We start from the raw sequence: 25,150 nt of genomic DNA, 5'->3' as shown, positions 1-25,150 counted from the left end.
TTGTTTATACCAGTTAACTGAATTAATAAATCATGAATCATTCATGAATTAACTGATTTATTTCTTATGCAAAATAGTGTATATACTGTATAAAAATTTGTTTACAATTCATTACAGTGTCAATATAAGGCAGTTATAGTACAATTTTCTCCCAATTCAAAAAAACACAACAGGAAAAATCGCAGTCGACACACACATGCACTGTAATGCAAAATACTGGCTCTGTGAAGGCACTTGGTAAAATCATGAAATTTAAGGCTTTGAATGTAAGATGGAGTTTCAGTTTTTGCTGGAATACAGTTGGAAGCTCATTTTTGGACCAAAATACTCCAAAGACACAGATATAAAACAGGAGACATATGTGCATTCAAAGTGGTATAGCATCTGAACATGGAAATTTAAACCAGTACCTCAGCCTCAGCACCACTGTTTGTGGATCAGAAACAATGTGGTACTCCCACTGAGTCTACAGTACCAAAGCTATTACAAGAAATGTACACTTTTAACAAGAAATTTCCATAATGCTACTAGTATAACATACTATTTTATATACAAGTACCTTTGATGTATACAACTAAGAAACACAGCGCCTCACTGACATTTTTTCTCATCCTGAAATGTGTGCCAGATTATTGTCAAGGCCATTCCAATGACAAAATTATAAACTAATGCAAATACATAAAAAATAAGTGCATACTGCTGTGTCTTTCTCTTGGATTCTGCTATGTACAGCGCCAAACAAGTGGCAGGATGATGTCACATGACGAGGTTAGTGATGTTTTCCAGTCTCCCAGACTCTTCCCATCAACAGAAAATACTGCAAATGTGTCATGTTCTCTCAGGTTTGTTTTCTGCTACTAAGAATAGGAAATAACTGAAATACAACAAAAAACCCCAAACAAAAAGGATACACACATTATAAACACACACAGATACAAAAACATTAGTGCAAGTTGTAGAAATACAAAAATCAGCATTTTAAAAAAAGTGTAATAACACTGTGCTTGACATAAAAAAGTAAAGGTAAAGAGTTTATCCCATCAATTGTCATGGATAATGGATTCGTTTCTTACATCCATCCACCTGTACCTTGAATCATCTCTGTCCTCCTGATTTGACTAGTACGTCTGTCCCTCTAGAAAATCCTCAGATTCCTGAGTTATAGCAAAGATATATACATACGTGAATCAGGACATGCACATGTAACAACTGTCAGTGAGGAAAGACTTGCTTTGTTCACACTATGAATCGCTCAGTGTACTTGATGCACAACCAACAGTAAAAACCCTGGGGAAGATACAAGAATGTGTTACAGCGGCACACCGGGCTCCGATGCAAATCCTGTATTATTACTATGTTTTTTAATGAAGTACCTTTACTTTTATTTGCAATTTATTTTTAATTTTTTTTAAAGATGTATATTGGGAATAAATCCTTAGATGGAGTGCAGCCAACACTGTGCAACTGTTGGTTGCACTCCATGGTGGAGGTTGAGCATCATGCACAACCTCCTCCATGAAGTTCATATTTTGACACTTTTGACAATTTGTAAGATAATGAAAAATAGGGTTCAGTTAAGGCAATCAAGCAAGGCATTCTGAACCTCTTCATAAACTTTCTTACTGTAGGTATTAACATAACCTTAAAAACAACAAGTTTTCTGATCAGATAATTCACCTTGTGTAAAACAGGCTCTGCTGGTTCTTTGTTCCAAGAATGAGTGGACTTTCTGCTTCAAAAAATGTTTCCTTGGGTGTGACAGGTCCTCCATACAAGTGCTGACTCACTGTAAAGTTCAAGCTTTTGGGTTTAGTCTGGCAGTGTCTGAGCTGGTTTTACCAAGAGGTTTATTTATTTTGTTTTTTTTAGCTTAATTACTCTTTTGCATTCAGGTAGTTAAACAGAAATGGTGTGTTACGGCTAAAGCAAAAGGGAATTCATTTCACTGATTCTGCTGCAGTGTGTGTGGCATTGTAACATGTAATGTACACCTCTTCACCCTCTTATTGGTAAGGGTGTACCCAGCTGCTACAGCAAATGTAATTTTACACTCACTTGGCTCTGGATAGTGTAATAAAACTTCATAAGACAAGGTTGGCTTATAAGGCGTTTTTTCAACCCGTCATCTTATAAGAAAGGGGTTGAAAATAAAATATCAGTCCTTCACGTCCTTGGAATGAATTTGGCTGCTTGTTTATGAGTACGTCTGTGCAAACTATATATAGAGAGCCACATAAGGTTTCTTCTTGCTGTTAGAAGGAATCAGCGACGGGCTGGATTATGTTCTTTGTACTTGAACTGGGATAGCACACTTTGGCAGTGACCAGTCTTGTCATTTTTAGGCAGGGAGTCTGTCACTGCCAGGGCATTTTCTTGGATCCATTCCTGTCCTCGAGCAGCTCAACAGTTGGAGTGCGATTGGGAGTGGAGTGGCATGATGACTGTAGAGGCAATGTGGCTGTGGAGGATGATACTGGCATGTCCAGGCTCTCCATGGAGTCAGAAAGGGTTCGGTTGGTTTCGTGCTGTGGACAGAGGACATAACGGTTGGGGTGGTGGACCTCCACTGTGGTCACAGACTCCAGGCCTTTCAAGCAGAGAGGGGATGAGCGTCCAGTGGGGTCACGACCACCAACGGCTCCGAGCTCCATGGAGGACTCGTCCATGTTCACGTATAGAATCTCATCTGGATCTTGTGGGTCTGGCAGATCCTCAAGGGCTTTTTCGAGCTCACAGCGCAGTGACTCGAATGATGGACGATCTTTTGGGCTCAGCAGCCAGCAGGAGAACATCAGGGAATAGCTGGAGGAGACAAAAGAATGTTAGTGGAGAATGTACTGCATGATAACAGTGAACAGTGACATTTAATATCCCATGGTGACCAAATGTTTTTATAGAAATAAGCAGTTCTGCATTTCTATGTAATTTATTTTCCTGGACAATACTTTTAAATATCGGATAATTTCTAATAATAAGCTCTATATTTCCCACTTGATCTTAAAAGGTCCGTTTGGCTCATGTTAAATTTTGGTTTATATTTTAATACATTCCGTGTTTAAAATCCTCTTTTTTCCTCACTTCAGTTTTCTGTGCAATTATGTATAATGTCAGTGTGACTGCTGTAAAAGCAGAAAGACTGGAGAAGTCTTTAAGCGTGTAGCCTTGGTTGAGTTATGGAAACAGGGTACTTCTATTGGAGATTATGTATCGGAATTTCTGGAGCGGGACCACGCCTCCAAACACGCTCCTTCCGGTTGTCATCTATATAGGTTCCCCCAGTTCTGTAAGCTGTTCATTCTCGTTCACGTGCCCCACCCTCCCTCCCTCCTTGTTCTCAATTCTTTAACTTCTTCATTTCTATGTAGTGCATGGGGATCTGCCAGGCCCCTTCGAGGCCTTCCCCAAACCGCAGCTCAATTCATGTCAAAACATTCACTTTTACCTACTAAAACGCTCTCAAACCTAAAATGAGGACGTGGGCCCAGCTAGTGAAATGAAAAGGGAAAAGATTTCATTATCAGCAAAGTGTTTTTTATCAAGGATACTCACATGCTGTCCAGACAGTCTGGAGGCTGCTTGAGACGGTTTCCTTGTCTCAAATAATCATAAATCTCACTATTTTCGACCCCAGGGTATGGCGTCTGACCCCGAGTGGCGATTTCCCACATGGTGACTCCAAATGACCACTAAGAGGGAGCAAGAGAAAGATGGAGAGGCGTACAGGGAAATAAAGAGAGAGAGGGCGAGGAAGGGTTTAGCATGAATTCCTGTAGACTTTACACACCTTGTCACACATTAGTGAAACATGAGTCTACACTGGTCAAACACTGGCTATGGAAAAATATCACAGTCATGTTTGTCTTGGATTTTTGGACATCCTGCTTTATGAACAAGCACTAAAGAATGCAGATCATTTTAAGTGCTGCACTGTATAAACACAACTGCACATGTGCATGGACACTTAGGCCCTTAAAAATACTGTATATGTCATTAGCTTACCAGCTGCTAAAGTTGATATCACTCACAGATGTTGGTCAGGACATATTTATGCATATTTATACTGACATTTACAGATATTTTGGTAAATAATTTTGTCTTCATGACCAGCTGGTATGCTTAAGCAATGTATAAAGTACTTGTTTCTGAGTACTTCAGGTCTTCTAAAAAAATTTGACTATACAGCTTTAATTCCCAAAACACATTGTTAACTGTTTGAGAAGGGGTATTTTTGTTCCCAAGCCTCTCTAATACTGAAAGCCTTTGCTCTGTATTGTAGGGCACACAGTAACAAACACACAGAAGATGAACTTACCACATCACTCTTTGTGGTGTAGACGCGGTCAGCTAAGCTTTCAATGGCGATCCATTTTACAGGCATCTTGGAGATCCTGCCCTGTCTGTAGTAGTCTCCATTGTAGATCTTCTTGGAGAGGCCAAAGTCAGCCACACATACATTCATATTCTCATTCAGCCTGCGAAAGGGCATTTAGACACGAGCTAGAGTTATTACACTTGTGTTGGTCCTATATATATTGAACAGTATCTACATATCGACAGTCTTATTTAGGTTTAACATCCAAAACATTTGTTTTGTACCACTCATAAACTGGCAAGGCAAGTTTATTTATATAGCACAATTCAACAACAAGGTGATTCAAAGTGCTTTACCGAGACATTAAAAAACAAAAACAATAAAATGCATTATTTAAAATTGATTAAAAAAAAACAGTAGATAAAATCAGAACAGTAGGTAAAATCAGTAGTTAGAATATAAGTTTTGAAATTTAAGCTTAAAAGTGTGGATGGCAAGGCTTGCTTGCATCATTAGTCTTTTATTCTAGCAAAAAAGAGACTAATGCCTAAAACTGACATCTAATAGTCATGTTTAATATTAAGCAAAGTCTGTAGTTCTTGCTTTACTTCTTTACCGAGATCTTCTCCAACCATTGTATGTTGGATAAAAAAAAAGGAAAGAGAAAGAGCAAACGAGAACACCCACAGGAAGTGAAAGAGCAAAATGCAGAAGCAGAGATTGTGCTTACATGCAGTTGCGGGCAGCGAGGTCTCTGTGGATGAAGTTCTTGTTGCTGAGGTATTCCATTCCCCTGGCAATATCGGTCATGAACTTAACCAGCATTTGAGATGGGAGGTACTGCAGGATAATACAGAGAGAAATAAGTTTTGTTTTTGTTCTTTGTCTAACAAAGCTGATGTGTACTTTCTGTGCAATAGAGGGCACCAGAGCCCATCGTGTTTCAAGTCTGAATGGAGCACTCCTTTGCTCCAGATACTCCTCATGTGGAAACAATAGAGTTCAGCTCCACTGTGTTCTTGGAAACTGTGCATGGGTGTTTCAATACTGTGTATGGATCTTGTTTTGATTAGGCTTGTGTTACCCAACTTCGCTCTTCAGGGACTTACTGCGTAAGTCAGTTTAAAAAACCAAAACCAAAATAAGTATTAATACGTAACACTTCAAATAAAGACTTGTGTTTCCATAATCTCTGACTCTACGTGTTGCCGGAAAAAGTATGGGTGGAGACTTGTTTAAGAGATCTTTGAATCTCTGTTGAACTTTGGAACCCATTTAGCTGACAGACATGTGAACTTATTAAGCTGTTAAACTGTGTGGGACTGTATGTGTGCATATGCATAGGTGACTGTGAGTGTGCATGTCTGTTGCTGATTTTGTGCATTTGTTTGCTGTAATCAGACTAACCACAGGACAGTCTCCCAGCCTTGAGTATAGCAGATAACTGTGCAGATCTCCATGTTTCATATACGGCAGAATGACCACAGGGGAGGGATATCCTTCACTCTCCACAGTCTGTAGACACACACCTATTAAAAAAAACAAAACACAAAAAGAGCTTAGTATGCACAGAGACTTCATGCCTGTTCTGTCTATTCAGAAATTAACGTCATTTTACTTTTAATCCCCAAAGTCTTGACTGTGTATTTAAATAAGTGTCTACATCTATGAAGAAACAACACACAATAACTACAACACAAAGGATTTGTTTTCTTTGGCTCTTACACAGAATACACAGTATATCGCTAACATTTCTCTGTGAGTTTTCTGGATCGTCCTAAAAAAACAGCTGCATTGAGCAACAAATGCCTCCAGCGTTTTCAGTTGGATGCAGACAGAAATTTCAAAACCTAAATGGCTATGTGTCATTAAGTGTAAATTAGAAAAAACACAACCTTTTGCAATTCAAAATTGCCAACTTTTGACATGCCAAGCAGCAAAAATGCCAACTCACCAAGGAGCCTCATGACATTGGGGTGGTCGAACTCTTTCATGCAGGCAGCCTCTCGGAGAAAATCTTCCATCTCTGAGCGTGTGCATATAGCAACTGGGGAGAAAAAGGTACAGAGGTGAAGCCACATCACCCATGTGTTACTCAGTAGGTAATGCATGGCACTAAAACCAAAAGGTTGACAGTTTGCAAGAATAAGAAATAAACTATTTGAGAAGGCCTTTTGACTCCCTGGATTTATTTAACTGTGAATTTATACATGTCAGCATTTTTAACCACTGAAGTTGTTTAAATTTTTCAACTAGAGTCCCTCCATAATTTAGTTTTGAAAAAAAATATCTAAAAAAAATTATATGGGGTAAAACTTTCTCTTCTGCCAATATTTTCTAAAAGCTGACTTTGTCCGTTTTCTGATGAAAACTGAGATTTTTGCCCTGAACACTTGTAAATTTTTGACCTAAGAGGCTGCTTATCAAATGCCCTGTGTTCCAGAGATGAAGGGATTCATTGTAGAGATTGCTGAGTACTTTTACTGTCTACTCACTTTTCATAGTCTTGACAGCGACTTTGAGAACAAACTCTTCTTGAGTCAGCAGCCCTTCCATCACAGAGCCAAACTCCCCTGAAGACAGAAAAACGTAGTTTAAAAAGCAATTGAAAATTGCCACTCATTCATTTCTCAACTGTAAACAGTTTATACAGCTATTAAACAGCAAACCGCTTTACTATACAAATATATAACATATTTGTCTGACAGGAGATAAGTAGAAACCTGCATTGGTGCTATGGCAGACAAGTCTATGAACATGTACCAATTTTGATAAAGAAGTGTTAACAAAGCCTGTGATTAAATATATGTATATTAAAAAAACAACAAAACATCGAGCACTACCTTCTCCCAAGGTCTTTCCCAGGGTTAATTTATGTCTGTCCACCATCACATCTTGGAGCTTCTGCTTCAGCTCGTCGCTGATGCCCAAGCTGTTCACTGAAGAAAGGGGAGAAAAAGAATTTTAATGCTGCTTAGCTGCCTGAAGCAATTTAATTAACAACACAGAAATGAGAGAATAACAGCCTGAGTTTGCCAAACAGCCTCGCTAGCTTTCCCAAAACCGCAATGCATGACACTAAGCCAAAAACAAAGTGTTTACTTGTAAAACTCCCCCAAAATGAGCATTAGTCTTTCCAATTTTAATCAGTTTGTTAGTAACATTATTTGAAGTTGCATTCAGATAGTACACTATCTTTTTTATGCACTTTTTCAGGTACATGTGTTTGTTGCAAGTCTAACATAGTTTTATGTCTAAAAGACAAAACAAAACCATTAAAAGTGAATCAAAATGTTACCAGGACCTAATAAATAATATAACATACTGAAAGTAAAAATGCTTCAATTACAATGCAAAAAAGTGCAATATTCTTTAAAAAGCTCTGTTGGGAATATGTGACCCCAGTTTTGTTTATTACCCTTTTCTATAAGTCTATGTGATCCTGCAGAGACCAGGTTGGGTTGAGGGACACGAGGTCAGAGGATTAGGCTGGTTTAAATACTCACTCCACAGCTGGCTGTCATTGAGCAATAGTGGTAAGCTGACTGCGCTACACATTTTAGCTCTGTTTTCACATCTGGGCCAGGATGTGACAAGGCTACAACATGCTCAGAGATCCCCTCCAGCTGCTGCTACACCATCAATCTGTCATGCATGGGACAACAATCTACTCGGTCTTCAGGCATGTTCCAACACATGCTGGCGTGACCAGCTATTAGCCAAGGCTTCTAACATCTAGAGCTTCGGGGTTTGACTCCACTCTGAGAACTGGCTGAAATTACCGGTCAGTGTCCACAGCTTTAATTCTGTCTAAATCTCTCCAATCTGATCCTTTCCCTTTTACCCAGTGCAACTTTCTTCATTCACTCTGAGTCTATAATATCTCTTCATCTCTGTATCTTGGCCCCTCTTATTTTACTCACTGAATAGTTTTTTTCTCTCTTTTCCCTGCAGTTTTATCTTACTCCTGGCCTCTTTGCAGCTATTGCAAGCTGAGACTTGACCACGAGGACTAAAATACTGTGTGTACTGGTTACAATGGCAAGACAGGTATATCAAATCACGAGGACTCTCAGGGACTGCTGGCTGGGGAAAGCACACAAACTACTGCTTCTATGATGCTACCAGTTTGAGTTAAATGGCACTGTTACTTTATTTCCCAACACCACATGCCTTTTCCCAATTTGGAAATGTGGAGCGGTTATTTTAACTTGTTTTTAACATCTCCAGTATCAAATTAAATTTAACTTTAATTTGCTTATCTGAAGAGTCTAGTTTAATTTTGATGTTCATGCTTCATTGCACAGGCCATAACTTCATTACTACATTTCCTGCACATCTAATTAATAGGCCTATTAAAAGACTGTCTTATGTAATATAAAATGCTCACTGTTGCTATGGTGTATGTCAGCTGAATGAACTCTCCAGGGCTATTATTACTGTGGGAAATGAATTACCTGTCAGAGCATTTCTGGCTTTGATCAACCAAAACAAACTAAAGATGTTTTTCTTGCTTTGAAATAATGAGAATAGAGCTGTAATTGTGTGACGCTTTTCTTCCACAGAACTGCTGGTTCCTGTTATGTCTCTTTCTTTAAGGGCATGTTTGGGCATGCTGTTAATAAAGAGTACCTATTTCTGCCAAAAGGACAGCTGGATGCAAATACAGAGTATCAGCTTTCTGCCAAACATGGCAGACTACAGAGGAACTCACATGTTGCTTCTGTAGTCCTACGGCTGTACGAGCGGCGAGCACGGTACCTGACCACCAGCTCTCCACTCTCCATCATGGGTTCAAACGCCTCTCTGTGAAAGGATACATCACAAGAAACAGAGCAAAACACAAAGTCAGGTCACACCAGTGAACAAAAGTGAAAAGATGGATTTGGGCTACATTTCACGAAGCTATTTTTAGTCTTTCAAAACAAATGTTATTGCTTTATATAAATGCTTTAGAAGTGTGCAAGTGAGGCAAGCGGGCTGAGACCCAGAAAAAATTGAAACTTTTTGGTTTGGCACAGTCACTGAGTCCCTCCCTTCCAGCCACAAGGAGCAGTAACACCCTACGCACCCAAAGCGCGTCTCCTTGCGCCGCAGCTTGGCCACGTAAACAGCCAGGAACACAGCTATGGACACAGCACCGGTAATGGCCATCACCACATAAAACCAGTGCCAGGAAAAGGCTGGGGGCGATGATGGACCTGAAGGAAAGGGTGTGGATGGAGACAGATGAGCGTTTAGTAGTGTAGGTCTTGTAATTTGGAGTGGGGATTTAGGAGTTTAAAGCAGTAATTAAGTTATTTTATCAAAGAAGAAAGAAGACATGATTTGTGTAAGTTATATTAGCTAGATGACAAAAAGCATGCTAAAATATACATGCTGAATTGTTGGGAATAATGGTATGAATCAAGTGAAGAAAGTGATAAAGCAGACTCTTTAAGCTAAATCAAAAAGTCCTTCTTTTCCTAAAAATATAGTCATTTTCTTCACTCTAGAAATACTTTGCTGTGCCATTTCCCACACTGAAATTTACTCTCCAGTCACTGCCACAATCTACTGCTGAACACTCACAAACTCTACCCAGTGTTTACAACTTCTCTTTCTTTTCATACTCATCCTCCACAACTTTGCTTGCTTGTTTTTCTCCTTTCATTTGCCATTTTGTTGTTTGAACTGTCTGTCTAGCTCTGTTAGACAAAGCAAACAGAGATTCTCACTGCTCCTGCCAGTTATAAATATTTATGATTCTTCTCCTCATTCAGCCCCATACCCCTCTTCCCCTTTCCCTTCTCTGTGAGATCATCTTCTCTTTTTTTTTCTCTTCGTTCCCTTTTTTCTCAAAATACACAGTGAAACAGACTAAGAAGAAGTAGTCCAGTTATGGAGAAAGAAACATGAGCTCACTTCCACTATCACTGTCATTGTGTGCTACTCAGAGAGGTGACAGAAGAATGTTTGTATGTGTACATAAATCCAGTCATTGCTCACCTCTAAATTCACCCATTTCTGCTGGTGTAAAAAATAGAGAGCACGTGTTAATATTTTGACTTTTTTAAAACAGATCATATCAAGTATATTTTAGCAACCACAATTTCATCAAACGAAATCATTGCTTTATAAGAATAATACGTTAATCACACCTGTTGCAATGAATTACGATTTTGTTACTCACCAGGAACGTTGAGTGTCAGAGTCTGAATGGGTGCCCAGGGTCCTTGACCCGCCCCTGTATAGGCACACACTCGGAAAGAGACATTGGACAGGGGGACAGACAGATTGATTGCGAACTCAGTGCCCAATCCGGTATTGACGACAACCTGAAAGAAAAAAATCGGTCTGTCATTATTAAGAAAAATGGACATTTTCTCCATGCATTTGTAAATTTAGCAACTTTGTTGACTGTGAATGTGTTCCTCACCTGCTGAGTAGCAGGTGTGCTGTACTCCACCATGTAACCCTGCAGCTGCCCATTTAGTTTTCCTGATGGCTGCTCCCACATTACTAGTACCTCCGTCCCATTTAACTTAGCAGTCACATTAGCTGGTGGATTTTCAGGCACTGAAAAAGAAAAACAACAACGAAGCTCTGAAGCATCTCAGTTTTCTCTCTCCCTCCTGCAGACTAGGATTGCTCAGTTTTCCTGTTTATCCCTCTGTGTTACCTTGCCCACTGGTAGGTGGAATTAATCAGTGCATCTGGGAGCACCCGTCCACTTAACTTGTGTCTTTCACACAATTTGTAATGACTCATGGAAACAATCAAAACAATTTTTATTTATAATTATTGTAAGTGTACCATCAGTACTTTAACTGTGTGCTAAGTGGCCTGTGTCAGGCGGACTGGAGTTAGCCAGGCATGTGTTGTTTTGACAGCTTAGAGCCTCTAGGGTGTGGATAACTCTAGCAGCTGGAGGGAGAAGATGTCAAAGAATGTGGAGAATTTGGCTTTATTAGGACAAAAAGGCATCTGAGGGCACCGCAGACAGGGGTGATTAGTCAAGTTCAGAAGCTGCTCGGGTCTTTCTTTGTCATTATGGTTCAGTAAAGTCCTGTGTCTACTTCACTTCACACAGTTCCTTTTCTGTTGGCCATTCCTGTTATTGTTTTATTCATATTTATCTGGCTTTGTTTTTGGCATTTGGGAGAAGAGAGGGGAAAAAAGGCATCTGGCTACCAAAATACCCACTGGAGAGAAAATCTAGCTGAATAACATGCTAGAAATAGTGTGAGGAATTTATGCACTGTGTGTCTAGTGTGTGTGTGTGTGTGCGCATATGTGACTGATGCACTGTTTAGGACAGAAAACCAAGAAAACTTTCAATAAGAAGAAGTGAAGGCTTATTTCCTGTGTTAGTGTTTAAAGCTTACTTTGTGTTTGCTTCTCACTCTTGGTATGCTCCCAAAGTCACACAAACAAGCTGGACACCCACACACACCCACGCATGAGCTAAGTCACCGTGCGTTTGGGAAACACAGCCCAGCCCTATGGATGATGTTATCAGGAAGCGTTTGGCGGGTGATTGTTTCCACATGTGGTCCTTATTCTTCCTGCCAGCGGCAACAAAAGCAAACTCTAAGTCAAGTTTGTTCCAGCAGTTCGGCTCCGCATTTGCTTAATCATCTGTCGGACTTTCTCTCTCTGCGTTCTCCACCTCTTTGTTGCCCATACTCTTTTACTCTCCTTCTCATTTTCTCTCTTTCCCTGACTTCTATCCAACATAATTCCATCATCTTCTCTCCAAGTTTTCTTCTCCTTCATTGCTCGCCCTGTTTTAATGCCGTTCTTTGTTCATGGAGTGGCGAGTTCAAGTGAACAGACATGTTGATGTAAAATGTAAGATTAAAAAAAAAAAAAAAAAGAGTTTCCCTTGGACAAAAATAATTAGATTTGCAAACTTCAAAAAAGGAAATGAGATGTTTATTTGTGCTTTTTCAAAAATGCCTCGTGTTTTTTATTCTTCTGAAAGAATGAAAAGTAAGCCCTGACTTGGCAAGAGATTGAGAAAGAAACTCTTGAGCCACAATTAGTTCACTACAGCAAAGGTTCAGATTTGAATCCACAGCAGACTTAGTGTTTCACATCCTGTTGGGGTGAAGAAAGTGTCAAATGATCAGATTTGGAAGATTTTGAAAAGTTGTTTGAAAGCAGGGATGTGACTCTTTCCTCATTCTTTATTCTTTTTTCCATTCTTACAGGCTGTAGGCCCTTTATGTGGTTGAACATATGTATGGAAAAAGGTCATCCTTAAGCCAGAAACTGACTGGTTCCCATGCATGAGAACTAGGAAAGCTCTACACAGGAAACATGTGCAACACAAATGTTAGTGTCATCAAAAATGTCTTAACTTTTAAGGCCATCCACCTTCTTTCAATTTAACAGCACAACCGACTGCTGTCTGTCTGGGAAAAAGAGTCATTTAATGCTTGAGAATGCATTTTTGTTGGCAATAGTATTAAGCAGAATTAAACGTGACACGTGTGCACATTGGGGTATGTCATCATGACTCACTTCCATTGGGACAGTGAATCGGGCTGTTCTGTGACTGTTTATTACATCTCTTTGGGGGTACAGACTGACGTTATGCAAGGTGTGTACAGAGAATCAGGACTCCATTAACAGCCATTTAGTTTCTTAATAACTGATTCTTTGTTTATTCTGTCTGTGTGTTTGTGATTTTTTTTTTATTCTGGGGTTCTTTTCAGACAAATAAAATAGACTTGTGGTATGTAAAGAAACGCAATAAATGTAAAATCTCATCTCATCGCAGCGTTAGGATTAGCGGGGTGACATGGGTCGACTCGCTTCCTCTCCCTCTGACCAGCCCTACCCCCTCGTCCTCCTGGGAAAAAAGTAGACTGGGAAAATAGCTAGATGAGTGTTTTCTCAAAGCACCCGCTTCTCCCATTTTTTTTCTGCTCTTCCATCCAGTCCTTCCCTACTCTCACCACCACCACCACTTTTTCCCTTTTTCCCACAGTGCCTCGCTCTGTGTTCTGGAAAGGAAAATCATAAGTCAACTGAGGTTAAAAAAAGGGGGGGTGGAATGAAAGATGAAGGAGTCAAGCTGAAAAACTGGATTCAGAAAAACTTGTTCAGCTTGTTCGGGGGTGCAGGAAATCACATCCTCAGCAATGTTTGTTGGATGACGTAGAAAACACTGGCTGAAAGATAAATGAATAAAAGCAAGCCCAGTTCATCTGGAGGAACCAGATGAAGAACACGAGACATAAAGGGAGAGAGAGTTCAGCATACATGCACAATTTATGAAGGATTTAAGGAGGCAGAAAGCTACAGAAGGCTTCAGGCTCAAGAGAAAAACCTTGTGGGAGTTTGTCAGAGACTTCAGCAATGAAGCACATGGAAAATATGGAAAATATTGGTGTGCTGTAAACAGCCAAACTCTCTCTATTGTTCTCTAACTCAGTTTACCCTTAATGCCACCTGAACTATTTTTCTCAAAAGCTAAATGTTATGTTTCATATGTTGTCATTTTTTTCCCTGTAAAATGAAATGAAGATTGCTTTAGCTCAAAAAAAGAACTGAAAATTCTGCTTGTTCAAGGACTGCTTCCCTTTTGCGTCTTCCATTTATGAGAAAATGAGAAATACTGTGTTTACAGATTACAAGCAGCTTCCCTCATGGAAACCCCCAATCACTGCTCCTGTGGCATGTCTCCTCTCTCCATTCCTATTTATCCAGGGATACAGAAAGCATGAGCTGGCATGGAAAATCCCACCTCAGTCTAAACTCAAACACAGGCTAGCATTAGAGTTTGGACAGAGTGCAGCAATCCTAACTGAAGCCTTTCAGGAGAATTTAGCATCTACCTTCCTTTTCTCCATCACAGCCTTTTCTGTCCCTCAGCGCCAGTCAGCCTTCTACTTCAAGAGTTTATATTTAAAGCTGGGTTCACAAGGGTACAGTCACTCACATCTGGTAACCTTCATAAACACAGACTAAGGAAAAGGGGCACAGTAAGGAATATTATGACTAATGGTGCACTGTAAACTAATTCCCTAACTTCATGTTATCAGAATTCAGAATAAGTCTTGACTTATAATGATCCAAGTTGAAAATAATTCAAAAGACTCTGCAGGGAATTACATCCACCTTAAAATAGATCCAGAAAAAAGGGGTCGTGGGGCTAAAACACTGAACTTTTGCCAGCTTGAATTCTAGACAAGACAGAAAACAGTCAAAGTGACTCATGCCCAAAGCATAAGACAGCAATGAAACACAGCTGGAGTATATTAACTACATCTTAAACATAACATAGTATCAGATATGCAGACCTAATAAGTGAATTAGGCTTAAGTCAGAGTTCCAGAACTATGATTTGGGCTTTAATCTACTTTGTCATCCTGGAACAGAACAGCTAGGCCCTGTGAAGCCATCATCTTTATTATTACTGTTTTAGTCCCATTGAATAGGCTTAGCTGAGAAAACAACACTAACACATGTTCAGTGTGACTGAGGACATCATTCTGTTAGCATATACTTGCACATTTAGCAGTAAAAGTATCCCGCTGGCATTTGTTTGAAATGCACTTATAGAAAAATGACCCTTACTACAGAACAAAAACACCATAAAAAGCAACTCAGTGGTGTTTTTGTTACTGTGTAGATTCTGTCCTGGTCTGGTTACAGTTCACAGAGCCTTGACCTTGAAATACTTATGAAGAAATAATCTCACACACAGCGACATAAAAAGATGCGCACATCCGGACAAGACATCCTTGGTGAAAACAAACAACTCTGCAAAACTAACCTCCTTCTTTGGTACGTAGCTCCACCCAGGGAGACCAATCAGATGGGCCTTGGCTGCTATGGCAGGCCACTCTGACAGCATAGAGGGTGTGAGGCTCCAGGTCTTTGATGATGTGTGAGGATCGTGGCATGGACACAGTCTGATTATGGATCAGCTGATGTGGGCCTGCTATGATGGACTCTCCTGAATGTTTGGCCTGGAACATTAAGATGATAAACATTATACTTTGTATACTTTGTAAACAGTGGTTCCTAATAATCAGATTTACTGGTTTACGTGCAAACAAGAAGATGATGTGCTGTTTTTGAGTCCAAACAATGACTGAAAACGATATAAGGAGAAAATAGAAAATCCCTTTGAGCCATGCCAATCTCTTTAACAAATCAAGGAATTTCTGTATGCATCTCTGTGCTTTGCTTGTTTATTTAAATTTCTTCACAGACAGGCGAATTGGTTGTGCAGACAAAATGGAAAAAACTGAATTCTTTTCTGCAGTTTCTTAAGCTATTATTTGTTGCTGCTGCTGGTGGTGGGGTCATTAAGTGTTAATTTTTAACAATGCTGTAAAATGTTCCTTTGCTGCTCTGAACAAAAGCCAAACTCAGCAAGGTAGACTAAAAGCAGAACCCGCCAACCAGACATCACAGGCAGAAACCTGCTGTCTCTGCAAAGTCTTTATGGTAAACACATTTAAAGAGGAACACTAGAAAACAAAAGCTTCTTTGCAGCAATTTTATAACCACATTAAAGTTGCTGGTCTAGGCCATTGTTCTGCAGCATTGTTCATTATCAACAAACTTGTTTGAGATGGGTGGAGTTCACAGGTGGAGTTAAAAACATTATAAATAATATGCCTAAAAATGAGCAGCCACACAAACATATGTTTGTAGCAGGTGCTGATGTGTACTGTTTTACCATATAAAGCAGGAATGGGTAGAGGATGAGTTATGGCAAGAAAAGCAAAGCAAAATCTCTTTAATTTAAAACTAGGCAAGCAAAAGGCTCTGAACTAGAGAATTAGCAAAAAAAACACCATGAGCAGTCAGAGGTCATGTGCTATAGGAAGCTTAAGTCTTTTTCCTTATGGCATGAGTTAGACATCTGAGGATGTCTTCAGTTGCATGAATGAGGAGAACTGTATGAATGTGTGTGGGTTTGTAAAAGCTCGATGAATCACCGTCCAGCCTGCAAAACAAGTGTGTTTAATCGAATAGTACAACTCAGCCCTGAGTCACACTCCAGCATGCATTCCCCCTTGTATGGCTCAGACCCACAATACCTGCTGTCACTGACCTTTCCTGTTTTCTTTTAACAACTTTCTCCACGCCTTTCTTTCCTTCTTTCTTCCCTTCTTTCACCTCTCTAAACCACTGCCTTTTCATGTTTCTCTTCACTACACAAACAACCGTTAAATTCAGCTTTTTGCCCCATTCTCCTGAAGTAGGCCCCTTTTCTTTTTCCCCTACAAGGGTAAAGGGGTTAGAGAGAGATGGAGGAAGGGAGGGGGCAATAGTATCAAGAGGTATGAGGGGCAGCTTTATTAGAACCAGACGTTTAGGGGTGGTGCTGCAGTGTTCCCTTCTCCAGGAGAAAATTTTCCTCCTCTCAGCTATGAGCTATAACGGCCTCAAAGCATGATAGTGGCAGAGAGACACTTACAGAAAGAAAGAGAGGGAGGGAGCGGCCCTACATAAGTCCAAGAGGCCACTTTCCCAGAGTGAAACATGACCCACTGGTACATGAATAAAGCAGGGAGGGGTAGAGGATGAGTTATGGCAAGAAAAGAAAAGCAAAATCTCTTTTCTTTAAAACTAGGCTAGCAAAAGGCTCGAGAATTAGCAAACAGAGGAGTCAACGATCAATTGTTAACAGGTAGAAACAACAAACAGCTGCTGTGGTTATTCCAGCTAGGGTTCTGAGCTAGTTGTGCTATTCACATCTCCCACATTTACGTCTAGTTTTTCTCACCTGAACAGAACAGTTGACTATCTGGTAAGTACCTCCGAAACCAGGTTCCCACGATAAATGAAGTGCGGACTGAGTGATCTCTACAGCTCTCACATCCTGAGGTTTGTTGGGGAGAACTAAACAACAAAAACAACCCCCAAAATTAAAGATGTAAACATAATTATATGCAGATAAACTAGCAATGGCTGAAGTGACACTGCTTTCATGGGCTGACACCTACCAGTGATGGTACCAGATCGGGAGCTGGCCACACCCTTACGGTTCTGGGCCTCACAAGAGAAGGTGCTGGTCCTGTTCAGGCCTGGACAGAGAAATGAAACATCCAGGTGTGAGGAGGAAACACTTCAGTATGCTGAGTTGCATGTGATGTCAATGTGAGAAAAATATAACTAGAGTGAGAATAGCACGAGGGTAAAAGTTCCCATTCAGTAACATCCTCTGTTTGTCAGTAGTATTAGGTAGTAGGGTGCTTCTTCCTGAGAGTGTAATGGTCGTTAATCCAGGAAAGACTTACAGATTTTACATTTTGATTTGTGGTGTAAAAAAGTGAAAAAATGTGCAGCTGCTTCAGCTTTGGCAAGACAAGACAGTGTTAAACGTTTATACCTTATCTAAACATTTCAAGAAATTAACTTTATTCCATTGTGAACAATGAATCTTAATGTGAGTAAATACATGCAGAATTCAGGTTTACTTGTTGCACATGTTTAAGCAACGAGAGCTGACCAAAGCTGTGTACTAACACAAATAAAAGAGAGGAAGAAAGAGCAGGATAAAAAAAGTGTAGTATGAATTTCAATGATAGAATATCAGTTACTATAATATTAAGTTTGATCAAGCCAATAAAAAGCCATATAAAGCGTAGGTGGAGATTTGCTGATATTCAGGTTGAAAGGCATCAAAAATGTGCTTATTCTGGTATAAATCATAATATTTTTAGGACTTGGATGTAGTTTTGATTAAATAATTTTTTTCTCAATTGGCTACTATAACCAATATTATTTTCCACAAGATCATCAAAAAAACCCATTTTGGTTTTAACTGCTATTTGACGTAATTTGAGGTTTGGTTTTTCAAAACTGCAGCTTCATGATAAAGCAAAAGTTTCAGGAGTTGCAAATGCTTTTTGCTTTGTAGGCTGGAGAACAAAGAGTGCAGCCTAGCTGAAGTCTAGGTGTAATATGCTGAGCTGCTGCCTTCAAGAGGAGCTGGGGCTCCCGTGAAGGGGGAAAACAAGTATGACACACTGACATTCAGCAGAGAATGAGTCCTCTGACAAAGTGACTCACAGCGTGCTCACACATTGAGCATTTTGTAATGAAACACAGGCCTACACACACAGACAGACAGTGAAACATGTGACATTCAAGTTTATCACTGTTATCTAACACCCCAACATTGTCAATAAGCCACAAGCTGAGAGTGACAGAATCATGCAGTGTGTTTGTCCTGCGCCGACGGCACCATGCCCCCATTGTGCCGTGGCCGGAAAAAGAACAGGGGGTACGATCCTCGCTGGCTGTAGTGAGGGGTTGTGAGAGGGGAAAAGGAGGGAGGGGAGCGTGAGCTGACCACTGGCTGTGTGCGACAGTGAACTGCTCATCAAGCCAGATTGCGCCACTTGCTCGTGTCTCCTTCCTTCCTCATCAGAAAACCACAAAACAACATCCTTTAACAGCTGGAAATGTCATTATCTGTTACTAGGAAGAACCTCATGATCCGTGCAGTATTGACCAACAGTGTCAGCTGGGAAAGGCAGTGCGTGGCTTTGGTACTTTTTTTTTTGCTAGACTAACATTTTCTGTGAACAAAGTAATAGTGTTAGATTTCTCAACTTTCTTAAAAGGAACTGGGATTGTGAATACTTTAATGGTTCATGAATAACCAAAATGGTTTAGAACTGAAGGAGAAATGAAACTGATAATGAAGTTGAAAGCGTTGACTTTAGCAGGGGAGTAAACCAAATCAAAATCAAATCAAATCACTTTTATTGTCACATCACATGTGCAGGTACATTGGTACAGCACATCTGAGTGAAATTCTTGTGTGCGAGCTTCACAAGCAACAGAGTTGTGCAAAATACAATAATGTAAACAAGCAAAATACAAGAATGGCTACATCTGAAACTAATAAATGTACAATATATAATAGTATATGCATTATGCAACATAAATATGCAACATAAATTTATTTTGATGAATAGATTTTTTTTGCCCAAGACACAATAAAAAAAGAAAAAGAAGAAAGAAGAACAGTTTATGAGGACTTCTCAAATCATGAAGCCACACATGTATGGCTCTTGGTTTCTTGCTGGTTGGAATGTTCTTCATTCCATTTTTCTTTATGGGCTCCTTGAAAGATTATTTGTGTTTGCCTTGGTTTGGATCTGTGGTCTGCCAGGCCAGCTGTCCATACCAGAGTTGTGAGTGTAGGTTACCATCAATCGGGTCCTAGTCAACACCATGAAGCCTGCTCCGATGAGTCAAACCAGAGCCTTCAACTGAACTTCAACCGCTCCTTACTCCTCCCTTTTTCCTTCTGACTCAGCCTCCTCTGTTTTTCAGCCTACCACTGGTAGGCTAGCTGGCAGGCATCTGTAGTTTGCATTCAAGCAGCAACAGAATCCCCCTCCTTTATCTCCTTCTTTCTTTTATCTCCTTATGTCCTCTGCACATCAATTTTCCATCTCCCAATTTCCCAATTGTCCTTTCTGTGCTTGCTGCTCCTTTTTACCCACAAAACCACAAGGCATGTCCTCAATGGATTCACTGGCAATGTGCCAGCCTGGCTCTCTCTGGGGAGGGTGGTTATTTGGTAGTATTGTTTTGGCCATGAAAGGAGGATTTGAAAGTCTTTCAAACACAGGAGATAGTTGCTATACAGTTTTTGAAGAAGGTCATTATAACCAGTCTAAATAGATTAGATTCAAAAACTCAACTCTGAACCACAACTTCTTGAAGGAGGACTTTTTACTCGTCTAATATTTAATTTGCATATTATTTTTTTTACCTGCAGAAATTAGCATTTGTAACTCATTAATCATTTAAGTAATTAATCTTCTCAGTTTTTAAAATGTGAGGACCCACTTCTCTTGCCAACATGTCAAGTTTGGGGAGAATTTTTTTCTTTCGTTTTTTTAAAAAACTTTTTTTAACTTGATCATTCGTTATTGTTTTTATTTTCTCCTGTCCATTTCACTGTCAGTGCAAAATGAGGATTTGAGAAATCTGTTTGTTTAAACTGGACTAACTAGGCTGTTGTGCTTGACTGAGTAAAACATGATACCTGTGAGGTTGAGGGTTGAGGGTGAGAGGGCCACTGGATCCGTCAAAACATTCAGAGGATGGCCATCCTGTAGCCAGATGACCCTGACTGGTTCAGGAGGCCCGTGGGCTGCACAGTGAAGGCTGAAGGAGACATTCGCCACGACAGTCATGTGGTAGGGCTCCAAAGAAAAATGAGGAAGGCCTGAGAAAGACTTAGCTGAGTCAGGGTCTCCACTCCTTTAAACAATCCAAATCTATAGACTTCTGTAGCTGTGGTTGTTTAATAACTCACCTTCCAGCTGAATACCACCCTCATCAGAAAAGGTCTCATTGCTTCCTGATCGAACAGCACATTTGTAGTAGCCCATGTCAGGGAGCTGGACTTTCTCAATTCTGTTATGTATATAAAGAGGAATATTTTCAAAGGTTTTGTAAAGAGCAAAAAATGTCAAAGCAAACTGGTAATACAGGGAGCTGATGTTTACTTTCTTTCTAAATTTAACATTCAGTCAAGCCTGAATAAAATATTTCAAGTTACAGCAGATTAGACAAATGTGATTTTCCTTGGATTGCATAATTTCTTTGAGAATTGATTTCTCTGGTTCTCTACTGAGAGTGGAAGTCAACATGGTGACATAATCCAGCAACAGCCCTGTTTGAGCTAGAAACAAGACGGGGTGGAAGAACAGGAAATAAACACATTTTTAGACCAGGTGTGACTGCTTCACAATACATAATCCTTAAATCTTAAAACGAAAAGAAACTTCCACATGTTAGCAGCCAAAACTGCATCCTACCTCAGTGTGCTTATGATAGTCCTACTGTTGCTGCCAGTGAGAACTTGGTACTGATTATTTTCTGCATGCTCCAGTGGCACACCATCTTTCAGCCAGATCACATCAGGGGACTCCACGTCCTCACTCCCTTTACCATTCAATTTGCACTGCAATGTAACAGGTTTGCCCAGTGAAGAGATGACAGTAGTGGGACTCTTTACAAACTCCAAATCTTTGAGAGAGGAAAGAAGCAGAAGAAGAGGTTAGCATTTTTCAAATGCAAATTTTTTGCAGTCCAACTGCAACTGAAAACGTATCTTTAAAGAACAAGATTTCCCACTCTTCTCTTTTCTATAGAATCTGTGCAGCTACAAACTGAGCGTAGCATTACTTCAGACAATGTTTAGCTTTGTCTGCAGTCTTGTTACATCAACTGATAACAGCTGATCTCAGTCCAGCCCAAAAAACCTACTGCTGGCTCAGATGGTACCCTTCTGTGCATTCTTCAGGCAGATATCATACAGGCAACACCATGTCCTGCTCCTGCAAGCTGCTTTGCAACCCACCGTGACCCCCAGTGCCTTCATTTCATCTTCTGCTTGACCTTAATGTGACGTATGTTGTCACTTTGTTGATGCTTGCTTTGAGCTGTACATGTTTGTCTTGCTGTTTCTTTCATAGGACATAATTTTTCTACCACAAACAGTCATTACTAGAAATGAAAGGTTCACTCTTTTTTTGGGCTAAAGTGGTCCTGACTCAACTGTGATTGTTCTGCATGCATGCGCATGACACCTTTCAGTAGTTTAATTCACATAATTAGATTAACTACATTAATCATGTCATCTATCCAATATAAAACAAAAATAAAGAAAATGCCTAAGACAAACTCCCATAGATTAAGGTGAAATAGTCCAAACAACAATTCAAAACCCAAAGATATTTAAATCACAGTGACACAAAACACAGAAAAGTAGTAAATCTCCACAATCCACAGCAAGTAGCAAATTTTGGTTTAATAAATGTCTGGAACATTAAATCATAAACAGAATTGCTGTTGTCCTATTAATCAATCAGCTAATATGTCCAGCACTAAAGTCTTCACTTGATTCTGTCTGATAAATATTTATTGCTTGTGACAGACTTACTTTTGCAGTTGCCAGGATATGATAACCCGAGCTTTTGAAAGACTCTGGTTATCTCGTGCTCCTACTGATAGTGAGGCTGACCTGAGAAGGGCAGCACTGATACTGAGACAAAGGCTTCTTGTTAGAGGAAGGTTGCCTATGTTGCTTAAACAATGTCTGAGAACTGAGAGCCCAACACAAACTAAACGTAATTATAATCACAGCTTCTTCATAACAGTATTCACAGACCTGCAGCCTATAGATGTCTGATGTCAGAAAAATGTTGAAAACGGAGGATCATTCTTTCTTTTTACCTTCTGAAACTTTCAATGATAATGAATTAGAATACGTAACTTAAAAACCCAGATTTTCTTTAAACCATCAAACTGGCAAGCGCACATAAGATGTGCACAGATTTGTGATACAAGAATTCTTTTCTTTTTTTCGCAGTATCACATAAAAATGCAAAGCATCCACTCAACCAACCAAGCCAAGGCAACTCCTTGTAGATAAAGAAAACATAAATCATTTGAGGATGAGCAAACTTGGTTTTCAGAGCAAGAATGAAAAAGCACGATTTTCTCAAGCTTGTCAACACGCCCTCCTCGTCTATTTCATGGTCACCTTTCAACCTTTGACCCTTTACAAAGACCCCAAAGACCCATTTCACTATAACACATAAATGGCCATAATTCAACAACCAAAAACAGATTTAAAATGCACCTTTTTGCAGTACTTATTTTACTCTTAACTATAACATGTCTTGACAGAGTGTGTGCTTCCCTACCTCTTTGTCTCTGTGTGTTTTCTGGCATTAAAAGTCATTCATCCCTTTATTTTTTAAGCTTGGTTGAGCTCTTTCAATATTCTACATGACCCTGGCTTTGTCCTCCTCCCCCTCCAGTGCATTGAACCAAAAAAGCCTCATTTTCTCTCTCTGTATCTTTTTTTTTTTGCTGAATTCATATAATAATAACCTTGTAAACATTTTACAAGATTGCAGACAGACAGAGAGGGGAGGCTACAGACAAACTGTGTGTCTCTGTTTGTGTGTGGCCTGTCTCCACTGATTCATTGGTGCCTAACTACTTCATCGCCTCCCTATTGTTCCCCGAATTCCCTTCAGGTCCCCCACTTTTTCCCTGATCTTTTCTTTCCACCCTGCCTCTACTCCTACTCTCCACTCTGTGAGAATGCTCAGATGTTAAATGTCATTGGTTGTGCACATACCAAAAATGTCTGACACAGTCTTAAGCATTTATCCTCCTCTCCCTCCCTGCTTTATCCTCCTGCATTTTTAACAGTGTGGAATCCATTCACTGCCGCGCCTTTGCCCTTTCTCCTTTTCATGCCATTCATCACTATACATTTTGCCACCTCCCCTCCAAACTCTCTACTCTTGCCCTCGTACCCCATCCATCATTGGATTGGAGTCTGAGTCAGACAAGCTCTGACTCACAAACCAAAGCATTTGGCCCCCTGAACCCCTCCTCATCCTTCAGATCCTCACATCCAAATAGGAACTGAGACATCCGAATAAAATTCTCCATTCTTCACATCGGTGTCTCGTAATCTCCCTGCCTGCTAGTCATACATATACTTAGGGCAGCTGCCCAAGAGACAGAGTGACCGCAATTGTCAAAACACATAAGCTGACAGGTGGACGTCCATGTAGGGATACTGTTTTCATCAACTGGGTGCAATTGAAAGTTCCCAAACAGTCAGTAAAGTTTGTTTTAAAAGATAATTAACATACTTTTGAAATGATTCTGTATAGTGTAGAAAGACTATTTTCTTAAGAAAGCAGAAATTTGGCTTTCAGCTTTCATCTTTGGCGTTCAGCAAACATTCTCTTTGCTGATTATGATTCACCCATGTCTCAAGATGTTTACATTAAATGCCCACCTTTCACTTGTTTCAGTACATCTATCAAATTCCAAATCTTGTTCGCTTGAACTCCCAGCATGAATAAACATTGATCACCTGATTTCAGAAACATTGCCCTTGAGCAGTTAGTGTTACTGGTTGTTACCTGTCAGGTAAAACTCCCCTTCACTTACTTTGATTGTATTATAATATAATAATAGTATACAATAATATCAATCCTTTACTTGCTTTTGATAACTTTTTTATGTTGGCCAGATGTTGAACGCCCCTGCAGCTGTGGTTAGCCAAAAACAAATTGAGTTAACGAGGCAGAGAGCTGACTGTGCTAATTGCTCTTTACGATGTTTCCCCCTGCACACAACTAACAGGCATATTGGGTAAATAAAAAAGCGCCCCGTTTCAGTTAAACCTTACCTGTCAGCGAATCTGCAGATGTTGGTATCCAAACCGAAAACATGACGGTGAGAATCACAAACGACCATTTAGACAAATTCATATTTTCTCTCGAAAACAAATGACCTCGGAAAAAGAGCTTCATGAGGAGAAGAGTCATCCTGGAAACATCACCAGACTCCATTACCGCATCGCAGCAGCTCAGAGATTCAAAGTTACGTTTTGCTCTAAAGAAAAAGAAAAAATTTCTCTGACTTGGCAGGTGCTGAAAATGTTGAGTATCCACAAATCAAGACCCAAACAAAGCGAATCCGAGCGTTTCAGTTCCCCGTTTTATGAAACATGCAGTTAAAAAAAAGTCTCTGAATTGCCACAAACTCTTGAGTTTCCCTTATCCTGTTGCTTTGGTTGGTTTCAAACGGAGCAGGGCTGTCTCCATCAAAAACTTTCATCTACCATGAAAAAGCGCACAGCAAACGACGCTCTAAACTTTTCCTGTCCAAACGAGAGTCTATTTCTAGCGATCAAGAGCATATTTTTAAACCAGTCTTTCCTGCAGCCGGTTGTCCAAAGTCTCTATCCTGCCTACAGGTTCCCTGCGACTCCAGACATTCCCCTGGCTTTCTTATCCCTCTCCCCCTTTCAAACACGAT

The 25,150-nt window shown here is 40.0% G+C and overlaps 1 protein-coding gene across 2 annotated transcripts; it reads right to left on the bottom strand.

Annotated features, from left to right (window-relative positions):
* Window positions 1-40: 40 nt before the first annotated feature.
* Window positions 41-25,150, bottom strand: axl (AXL receptor tyrosine kinase). 2 transcript variants are annotated; one of them, XM_080888241.1, is made up of 20 exons: window positions 24,519-25,150; window positions 21,112-21,322; window positions 20,607-20,707; window positions 20,334-20,516; window positions 17,269-17,349; window positions 17,049-17,164; window positions 15,081-15,276; window positions 10,731-10,870; window positions 10,485-10,629; window positions 10,301-10,318; window positions 9,384-9,513; window positions 9,027-9,118; window positions 7,156-7,251; window positions 6,808-6,885; window positions 6,267-6,359; window positions 5,720-5,841; window positions 5,043-5,152; window positions 4,313-4,472; window positions 3,550-3,686; window positions 41-2,802 (listed from the first exon to the last, which is right to left on the bottom strand). In XM_080888241.1, exons 1-20 carry the CDS (start codon window positions 24,679-24,681, stop codon window positions 2,355-2,357), a joined length of 2,820 nt encoding a protein of 939 aa, XP_080744367.1. In that variant the 5' UTR covers window positions 24,682-25,150; the 3' UTR covers window positions 41-2,354. The 2 variants fall into 2 exon arrangements, with proteins under 2 accessions (XP_080744367.1, XP_080744366.1); XM_080888240.1 differs by having other exon boundaries at window positions 10,301-10,321; window positions 24,519-25,149.

The sequence above is a fragment of the Rhamphochromis sp. 'chilingali' genome (genome assembly GCF_963969265.1).
Source record: "Rhamphochromis sp. 'chilingali' genome assembly, chromosome: 8".
NCBI classification, from domain to species: Eukaryota; Metazoa; Chordata; class Actinopteri; order Cichliformes; family Cichlidae; genus Rhamphochromis; species Rhamphochromis sp. 'chilingali'.
The sequence above is the reverse complement of the archived record's forward strand: the minus strand, read 5'-3'. Positions and strand labels throughout refer to the sequence as shown.